This window comes from Brachionichthys hirsutus, chromosome 4, assembly GCF_040956055.1.
Source record: "Brachionichthys hirsutus isolate HB-005 chromosome 4, CSIRO-AGI_Bhir_v1, whole genome shotgun sequence".
Classification (NCBI taxonomy): Eukaryota; Metazoa; Chordata; class Actinopteri; order Lophiiformes; family Brachionichthyidae; genus Brachionichthys; species Brachionichthys hirsutus.
This window is the reverse complement of record NC_090900.1, coordinates 3,653,635-3,663,874: the sequence shown is the minus strand read 5'-3', so window position 1 is coordinate 3,663,874 and position 10,240 is coordinate 3,653,635. Positions and strand designations below refer to the sequence as shown.

The window sequence follows — 10,240 nt, the reverse complement described above, 5'->3', positions numbered from 1 at the left end:
ATATTGGAGTGCAGGTTTCAGCTCATTCTTGACAGCAGTTTATATTATTTATATTATATATATATATTATATTGAATGGTTTCCATTTCAACGGAAAAAACTGATTTAGCTTTTGTTTTAGGCGATTCTTCGACTCCCGAATCACAACAATGATGCAGTAATGAATTTAAAACAAACTTAAAAATGCTTGTTGCTATCCCTTTTCCTTTCATTCACCTAGCTTCCCAACCGGCTTGATATGGCATTCGTTGCTTTTAACACCTGAATGCATCTGTGAGAAAATGAGGCAAGACATGACTTTATACAATCAGTTATTGTCTGGAATAATAATTGATCATGCATTCCAGCTACGAGTCCTTTAAACTCGCGTTAAAGCCGCAGGACGACGGCGAAACAGAACGAAGCGCAGCCCAGCTTCATGTCGACAGCATGACGCCTTCCTCCCGCTGGGTCTGTACAGCGCCGTGTCATCGAGATAGCTGTCAGGTTCGGACACACACACACACACACACACCACTGTGTAGGTCAACACACTCTCCAAACACTAGATTCCCGAAGGACCTGTACATACACAGTGTCACACACCAGACATCAGTGTAGTGTGTAAAAGGTGTGATGGAGGAGGGGGATAAAGGGTGCATGACCCACAAGGGCTGATTCCATTAGAGGTGGAGAGGAGAGGAGAGGAGACAGGAAAGGTGAGGAGACAGGAAAGGTCTCTGTGTATTTCACCACAAATGGAGCGAGCAGACACCAGCTGTCACTTGCTTATGTCAGCCCTATTCTCAGCGTATGTGTGTGTGTGTGTTTGTGCGTGTGTGTGTGTTTGTGTGTGTGTGTGTGTGAGAGATCTCAACTAGTCATGACTGGTTTCAATTACGCAGCAAACTTTGACCCTCTGTAGCCAAGCAGGGAACGACGCTACCGAGACAGAGAGGCGGGGCTTGTGAGATTCAGGGATGATAACTGCACATGGCCTAATCGAAACTCTGAAACTACACGCAAGTGGCGGCAGCAGCATTTCCGAGGCACCTTACCCTTTTTCTGGGGGGTCCTCGTTCTTCATCTTTCGGGCCACGGCCTGCTGATGCCCCGCCTCCTCCTCGCCCCTGCCGCCCACCTTTGCCCTCTCCGGCTTGAGGTCTGATGGTCATCCTGATCTCAGGTGGGCAGATGTAGTTCTCAAGGTTCTTGGGGGGCTTCTTGGTGCGCTTGGTGGTCTGGATCTTCAGCTTTAGACTTCCCTCCTGGAAACTTGCTTCCTTGATGGAGAACTCCTGCTCCTCCAGAAGCCCCTCCCCCTGCTCCTCTGGCCCCTCCCCTTCGCTGGTGGCACCGCTGATCACGTCATCACTGCGCTCCGAACCGATGCCCGCTGCTCCTTGCTGGTTCTCTCCATTTGGCCCTACCCTGCCTCGCTGTAACTCCGCCTCTTTGGGTCGGGCCGAGCCAACCAGATCCCTTGGATCCATCCACGCTCCCGCCAGAACCAGTGAGGGTGGTGGGGGAGGGGAGGGGGAGCTGTGGCAGCCAGCCAATGGAAGATAGAGATCAGCGGTCTGCCGGGCTGGTTGGTCCTCGTCAGTCAGCTACTGGGGTTGGTTTGGTTGCGCCACAGGAACACAGCAAAGCCAGTGACAGTCTGTGGAGACAGCAGGTGAACGCTAATATTAGTCATCGCTGTGGCGTTCAAAGCAACGCTACATCCCAGCACAGGCCGCTGTCGTCCCTCATTTGCATTCTGTGCCTTGCATAAACACTTTTTTTTTTTTTTTACACGTACTTTCCCTTTCCTTCCTCTCGCCACACGCCTTGTCTGTCTACTCTTTGCTAATCTTCTCCACTCATCCCTCTTTCAATCCCCACCATCGATCTAAAGCAGAGACGAGCAAACAGCAGAATGAAGTCCACAAAGTGTGCCGTTCCTCTGCTCTGCACGCCGGCTGAAGTTAGCCTGAAGACACGCGACAGGAAAAAAACAAAATGAAGAAAAATAGACGCGTTCCTTTTTGGCTTTTTACCCTGAGCAGGGACGGAGGGAGGGAATTACACATCGGGGGGGGGGGGGGGGAGAAAGACAGAGGGAAGGAATCTAAATTCTTTACCCAGATGTGGTTTACGAGCTGGTCTGGAGAACACAGTGTCTGAACTGTTTTACACGCACGCATGCAGTGGAATTGATAGACATGCAAAAAAAAAAAAATCTCATTCAGTTATATAAACATCCGAATGAATGTCGCCGTTGTTACACCTCTTCACACCTGCCGACATTTCTGTTCTCGAGCGAGAAGGCCGACCTCGCCGTTTTGTCTGAGGATTTTTGGTTTTCGTTTTTTTTTTAATTGCGCGTGCAACCGAAGACGCATCCATGTTCCGTTCACGCGGGCCCAACTGCACAAACCAAGACACACTCCACCCTCACAGCTCCAAGGAATTCCATCAGTAACTATGGCACGAGGCATGACTGAGCTGGAAGTGTGTGTGTGGGTGGGGGCATGTGAGCATGTGAACTAGAACCCGACCAGCGGGACACCATTCAGGCCAAAAGCACGCCGCTTGCTGCAGGTTTACAACGACCTGCTTGTAGCATAAACCTGAATCTGCCATTATTCCCTAATCTCCTACCCTCTAATAGACTCTCTGGCATGATTACTGTTGCTATTTTACTCCATGAATGTGTGTGTAAGTGCACTTTCACCATGCGCACCCTTGTACCGGCGCATGCTTGCCGTGCTAGCGGCTGATCCCCCGCCACAATGCCTCGCGAGCACCTGCTTACAGCCGTAGCTGCTAATCCTTTCAGGCTGCAGGGAGTTCACCCTTGAGGGGTCCTCCAGTCAATCACAAAGATGACAGACAGAGAGAGAGAGAGAGAGAGAGAGAGAGACCCTTCCAAAATACCAGAAACCACGCCGCAACAGCACCTACGGGCGAAACGGGCCTCGAATGAAAACCCAACGTGCATGTCAACAGGACACCTGGAGGAACCGCTCCGCAGGTCCGAGCCCCCTCCCTGTGAGGCGGTTACCACGCCGCCACATGCGATTTGAATAATCCTAATCCACAGCGGTATTTAAACGCGCTCGTCGGTGAGAGGCTGCGTCCTAGCTGTGGTTTTTTCCGGACGCTTTTGGCGGTTGAGTTCGCCAAAAGCGACATAATCGGTTCGTGTTTAAGTTTAAAGAACTCCAGACGACAAGGGTCAGTTACGCTGACCTGAAAGTGGAATGAGCTAAATGCTCAGTTTGACCATCTCTGGCTGACAAAGACCAAAATCCACCGACGGCCTGGAAGTTGGGAAAGCTGTCCTAAAACCGTCAAAAGGCGTCACTGGGGTCCCTCCTGGACTTTTTTTTTAACGCAGTGAAATTATCCCACGGATAACTGAAGAGTAGCGAATCCGAAGCCCATCCAGCGACCCGATTGCGTTTCACATGGCCATGTTTGGAACTCCGGGAACCTCCCGTTCCCTAATGTCAGCTTGGTGACTCGGCCTCATGGCATGTATGAAAGCCACCCTGTGTCTGTCCTGTGACTGAGGACAAAGACAGGAACAAGAGACAGCTGCCAACGACAACATCACACACACACACACACATCAAAAAGCCGCCACTCCGCGGTGTGCTGTGTGGTTATTTCCAGGATGGCAACCCAATGGCGGCTCTGCTTGATGCCCTAAACTGTGTTGGTTCCCACATGACTAGAAGACGGGCTGGGAGGTTTATATAAGACTGACCCTTCCTCAGGCCTCCTTTGCCTAGCCTGAGCCTCTCTCTCTCTCTCACACACACACACACACACACACACCTAGCCTCAGACAGCAGGGTGATTGTGAGCGGCCAGACTCGCTGCATAAATAGCTTTATTATGTTCTCAAAACTGCCGCCGCTAAACAGCTTTCCTCTCAAATGGCATATGTTTGTTCCCCCCGCGCCGGGTGCGAACGAGACGGCCCGCCACCGCGTCTTCCTTCCCATCCTCTGAAGACCGTCACGATGAAGCGTGCATCAACCGGCGAGCGCGGACAGACTGGACAAGGCAAACGGGTCGGACGCCTAGACGATGCGGAGCGGTGGACGGCGTCCGAGAGGAAGAAACGCAAAGGGAAGGAGAGCGATGGCAGCAGAAGCACAACCTTTTAAGGCTGCATCGCCAACCGCCCAGAGCCTGAGGTGGACTCACAAATAGCTCACACACACGCATGCAGACAAATGCACAAAACGCACACACCAAACGTCCGCGTGATTGCGCAAGGTGAAGAGTCCTTTTTTTTCCTCTCCTCTCCTTTGATGCGAGCGCCGTACAGGGTCGCCCCCCCCCCCCCCCGCTGCAGACGAGTATCTCTCAGAGGATCGGGAACATTGTCTGCCTGCCATTTTCAATTTTCATTTATCTCTTTTTCTCTGGCATTCACTCGGCCCTCCAGTGAAGGGCCAATCGTGTAAAGCAATGTCTCTCGAACGAGCCGACCTTCTAGTTGGACACAAATAAAAGCCCGACCCAAATCCAGCGGGCGCCGGCGTGAGTTTTCAAACGGGAAGTCTAATAGTCGTCTGTTTCACAGGTCTCCTCGTCAAAATAAGAGGGAGGCATAGTTTGCGCTCATCACAGAGCAGACTGTTTTTTTTAAAGATGACATTGTGCCGTTTTATTTGGATATGAAACACAGAAGCGAATAACGCGTTCCGCCACAGGACAGCCGTAAAGCTGCTCATGTGGCGCCGCTATAACACGAAACGACGGCCTCTCAGCCTCTCTGTCCTCTGGCTGAGCCAGGTGCTGCAGGTAGCGCTGAAACCGTCCTCACCTAACTACCCCGCCGGAGCAGACGAATGCTAAACCATTTTAACTGCAGCACAAAATGGCTGTCAGCAAAAAAAAACACCTCCCCTTCTCCCCAACTGTCTTCCTCCTTTCCCTCACCTCACCCCCCCCTCATCTGTGCTACCTCTTTCCTTTACCCTCCACCTCCTACCTCTCCCTCTTTCTCTCTGTGCTCTGCCAAAGGGTGCTCCAGTGCTGATATTCTGCTAAGAGCGCCTGCCAACAGTTAGATTTGTCCTTGGATCCCGTTCACATCGCCCTCCCCACCCCCCACCCCCCACCCGCTCCCCTCCCTCTCTCCGTCTGTGTGATCCCACTTCGACCTGAGGTATCCAGGCCAGAAGGGGAACACCTAATCGATTCCCCATGCTTTAATTTAAAGGTATTTATACCTAAGAGGGGGTCTTAATACCCTGCTTCGTACGTTTTACGCAACAGAAAACCGCCGCCTGCCGGTTTCAGCTCCCAGAACCTGCAAGACAAGACAAGACCGATGGGTCCATCGAAACCAGGACCGCCGCCGTTATCGCCTCCACTTCGAAGTTTTCTCAGCCTCACTTCTTCCGTTACTGTGTTTTTATTTCCGCACCATCATTCCCGTGTATTCCAGAGACCGACCTTCCACTCTTTCCCAAAGTCGTCCAGGCTTTTTTCCCTCCTGATGTTGAGCTATCTGACTGACCTACCTTTCTGGAGGCTGCTAAAATAATAGTGGCTTACTGCCATTGACTTCCACCCCCCCCCCCCATCCCCACCCGCGGCCTCGCCATCACAATCGGTTTCGTCCACATTGCATCTGACGCCCAACGGAGACCGATGGAGCCATTGATTAATGAAACGATGACTTCCGCCAACTGAAGCGACGTTTCCCGTGCACGCTTGGCACGTCTTGTGCCGATGCTTTAACTCGCCATGCGTCTCTAACTCAACCCAGAAGAACCCGAAACCCGTCGAGCATGACTTCTGAGCGTGAAACGACTCCTGTCAGACATGAAGAGAGGCTGACGACCGCTTGCAGCGTGTCACAGGGCTGTGTCCTACGTGATGGAGGATACAGCAGGAAGAAACATCTGGAGTGGCGTGTGAACAGGAGAGGGACGAGCTGCCCCCTCGGTCAGTGTAGGACACCTTCATCCAGTCGTCCCCTTGAGCTTACTTCCGCTAATTACCAAGTTATTACACGGTAATAACGGTGCAGCGTTGTTTAAGGCGGTTTAATGGCACATATTTCATGACATCTATGAACAGATAACAGGAAAGACCAAAAACTATTGAGGTAACATTTTAACAAAGCAGACACAGAGCCAATCATGATTTAAAGTTAAATCTCTATATATATAAACGCAGAGGTATATCCAGGTGTGGAATGAGGCCGGTCAAGCGGGGGCTACTTACCCATGTCTGATGTTGTCCCGCACTCGGCTCGAACGTGTCAATATTTTTATCAGGATCATTTACAATCCCGTTAGACGCGCTTTACGCGGGCGGCGGATGAGCTGACAGCCTCCCGGGGAGCTGTCAAACGCTGACAGATTTATGTCAATATTTTTTTTTTTTTTTTTTGACAGAAAACCCCGAGGAAAATGGCGTCAACGGTGCTTTGGAAAGAGAAGAGGGAGAGAGAGAGGTGGTGGTGGTGGTGGGGGGGGGGATTTGCAGCCGAACTGATGACAGACGCGAGGAAACAGCACAGGCTTTAAAGAAAAAATGTAAAAAAAATAAAATAAAAATCCAAAGGGAAACTGTTCAGGTCCTCAGAAAGCAGGTCTTTGTCGGGTCTGGCCCGATTGGAGGTAAAAAGCCGCGGCGGCTTGCAGAGACGCGTCTTTGCAGGCTCCGGGGAGCTGCACGCCGCCGAGATCCCGCGCAAGTCGGTCGGTAAGGAATGAGGGGGTGGGGGGGGGGGGGGGGTACGGACTAAAACCGCAGTCCAAGCGAGCCCGAAGTCCGACGACGAGCACGACTCCAGCGGGAGAACGTCAGCAACGACACCGCGTTCAGGAGACCGGGGAGCCCGACGCAGGAGATCTGGGTCGCGTTCCCTCGCCGGTTCACGTCGGATCAGAGTGCGCTCTCTCTCTCTCTCGCTCTCTCTCTCGCTCTCTCTCTCTCTCTCGATCGGTGGATGTCAGGTCCCGGAGCCCGGTGTCTGCTAATGATCTCACCCAGCAGACTGAAAGCTCCACCGGAGCAGCGCAGAGGAGAGAGGAGGGAAGAGGAGGAGCGACATCGCCTCCACCTGGCAGCGCACACGCGTAACGCGCAACGCGCAACGCGTCTCCGCTGGTAGCCCATCTTTAGGTTCCCATAGCCCACGTCCGCGGGGCTGTGGCGCGCTGCAAATGGCTCGTTGTTTGATATTTGGCACTTTTTCCCCCGGTTTAGTTTCCCTAAAATGATATCAGACAGGGGTCGAGCTTTGCAAACACAAGTTTGATGTCTGGGGAGTTTAGTTTGTGTTAGACAAATACAAAGTATGAGCAATAAGTGAAAGACACTGGTTAATGCAGTGTTTTTAAACTGTAAAAATATTTATATTTCTATTACACAACAACAACAAACAGGCGCTAAACATACAACACAGACTTTTATTTATTTCTAATTGTTCTTATTTAACAGAGAAGTGTAATTAATATGATGCTCTGCTCTGAGTCCTGTTCAAATAAAACATGGAAGAACACAAATTATTGTAAGACAACCCTATAGTCAAAAAAAAACAAACTATAAACAACCTAGCAGCTGTTTTGTTTCAGTTCAGAGGGAATAGATTTGAAATCTAAAAAGAATCCAGCAGTTCTGCTTTCTTCCACTCCAACAGACAGAAATGTAAGCCTCTGCTGAGTCACCGCTGAAGTCACAGATTTGATCACCTGCTCGGTCTCACGACCTCGGTGAAGTTCTGACATGAAGCATTTCGCAAACGTATAGGCTAAACTGTAAATAACGTTTCTCACCATTTTCTTAATAGATTAAAGTGTAGATCTCTCTCTCTCTCTCTGTGTATACCAGTGATTTCCCCTTAATATGTCAGATAGCAGAACAGTGGAAAAACCACATCCACCAACCCTGAACGTCCCACATTTGTTCCTTTCATTCATCGTAATGAGAAGTTGTGTTTATGTTGTGCTCCCACACAAACATTGGCCTTCGTTGTGTTGAAAACATCGTTTAACATTAACATGCAATGCAGATGATGTGAGCTGACCTTTCTGTCTCGATGCCCCACAGTTACTTGCTGTTACTCATCCCTAGATGTGTGTGTGTGTGTGTGTGTGTGGGCAACCCAATGGGAGGTGTTTCATTAGCCGGACGCTAAACACTCAGCACAGTTTCAAACTTGCCGTTAAAAACCTTCCACCTTGGGTGACGTTTCTTTTCACTGTTTTAGATTGTCGCCATTCCCAAACGTGTTTTAGGTGCGTGAGCTTTTGTGGATTAGCATGATCGTGTCGAGAGTCTCCTTTTCATTGGCAACGCTTTTATCAGTTGAAGCAAAGATCATTTAATTCGGAAAGGTCATTGTCTCTGAGAAGCAACAAAACACAGTAGATACCCAGCGGTTGAATTCGGACACTGGTGGCGGTGGTGGTGGCTGATGACTCTGCTGAGACTGATGGAAAGATGAAGATGGTGAACTTGCACTGGGTGGAATAGTTAGACAGCGAATCAGAGAGAGCAGCAAGATTATAGGTTACCAATGAAGTTGTCTCAATCGACAACACCAGCAGGAGATTAAGCCTGAGATTTGGGGCTTTTGTGTTTCTGAATAAACTATGGCCTAAGTGTGCAAAGGAACCGCTGTTCACTGGAGTTTCATTATTGCATGTGTGTGTTTGGTTTGCGTCCATTTTATCGTTATGAGGACCAAATCGTTGAGATAATAACAGTAAAAAATATCCAAATGACATCATTCTTCATTAAAAATGGCTTTAGTGTAAAAGAGATTAAATAAATTCCCAGATGTCACATATGCAGAATAGTAAACTGCTGTGTGCATGTGTGTGTGTGTGTGTGTGTGTGCACGTGTTGAGATTAGTGTGTGTCTATTGATTCGGGATGTGTGCAAGAATACAAAGGGACCCCAGAGAGCGAGGGGTCAACAGCTGCTCCCCAACAGCCAATCAATTGCAGTGTATCAGTAAACATTACACACAGACACACATGCGCATACACACACACACACACACACATATAAACACAGACAGCACACTGTTCTCAACTCTGTTGCCATGGATACAAGACACAGGCAGCAGCCAAGAGGGAGCAGTTTCCCAGCTTAAACTGTAAATATTGAATTATGACGGGGAGGAACGAGACAACGGTGCAGGGCAACGTTCCTGCTGGAATGATCTCTGCGCATCGTTCATGTCCGTCAGGTTCAACGTAAAACGATCCAGCCGTTCATCCAACTGCATGTCCCAGAATCGGAGCGGCCCCGTGTCTTCATCTGGCCTCGCCTTTTGCCCTACGTGGGACACAAAGTCATTGCTTCCCTGCGCCGCTTTGGCAATACTAAAAAAAAGTGAAGCTCATTCAAACCGCTTCGATAAAGCTTCATGTGCCACCGTTTCCTACACGAGAGGTGAAGGGTGGAGGGTGGAGGAAGAGCTGTTTAACAATGAATGAATGTTTTCAGTCGGGCAACTGGAGGGAAGGAAAAAGCAAGAGGAATAAAAGAGAGACTATGAAAGCCGCTGTCAATAATATTTTTTCTATCCTAATGAATAATAGAAGCGGGGGGGGTGTCAGCAGAGCTGGAGTAATAACACTGATGCTCATAACAAAGCACTGGGAAAGACAGAGTCAGTGTGGTAACCTTGAGCTGACATTGCAAGCGGGAGACTCACGCTCAATCAATGAAGGGCTTTTCTCAAGGAGTCCACTAATCTCACGGGGCAGTAGAGGGTTCATCAGCGCCGAGAGACCCCTGGGACTTATGGGTAATGGGTGGGGGGAGGTGTGTGTGTGTGTGTTTTCATTCTAAGCGATGTGTTGAGAGCATGCAGGTGAGTTTGATGGCGTGTGCTTCAGATGCAGATGCAGATGCGGATGCAGATGTGCAGGCTGATGGAGCGAGACGCTAATGGGACATGTGACGAGGTTGATTACTGAGACCTGAGCGATCTGGCGGGGTTAATGAGCCAAATGACATCTAGCTTAGCACGCCACTGGGGCTATCTTCACCTCCTCTCCCTCATTTGTCTTCCAAAAGACAACCGGCTGGCTTGAGCCCCCCCCCCAGTCCGCTGCGTTTTTCCTTGCACTATCACACACACCTCGGTTTGACTCCCTCCTGAGACACACGTCACGTCGATCTTTTTGCATGTTATAAATACACAATGTGAAAACTGAACACTATAGGCTGCAATCAGGGCAGAGCTGCTCAAGCCGCTACTCGCATATGCAATGGCAGACA

At 49.9% G+C, this 10,240-nt stretch overlaps 1 protein-coding gene across 1 annotated transcript in view; it reads right to left on the bottom strand.

The window, feature by feature from the left end:
• setbp1 (SET binding protein 1) overlaps positions 1-1,472 on the bottom strand; it is a 10,521-nt gene extending 9,049 nt beyond the window's left edge. The window contains exon 1 of the mRNA XM_068738723.1: positions 1,038-1,472. Within this exon, the coding sequence (XP_068594824.1) occupies positions 1,038-1,472 (435 nt within the window). The remainder of the gene's footprint in view (positions 1-1,037) is intronic.
• Positions 1,473-10,240: the final 8,768 nt, after the last annotated feature.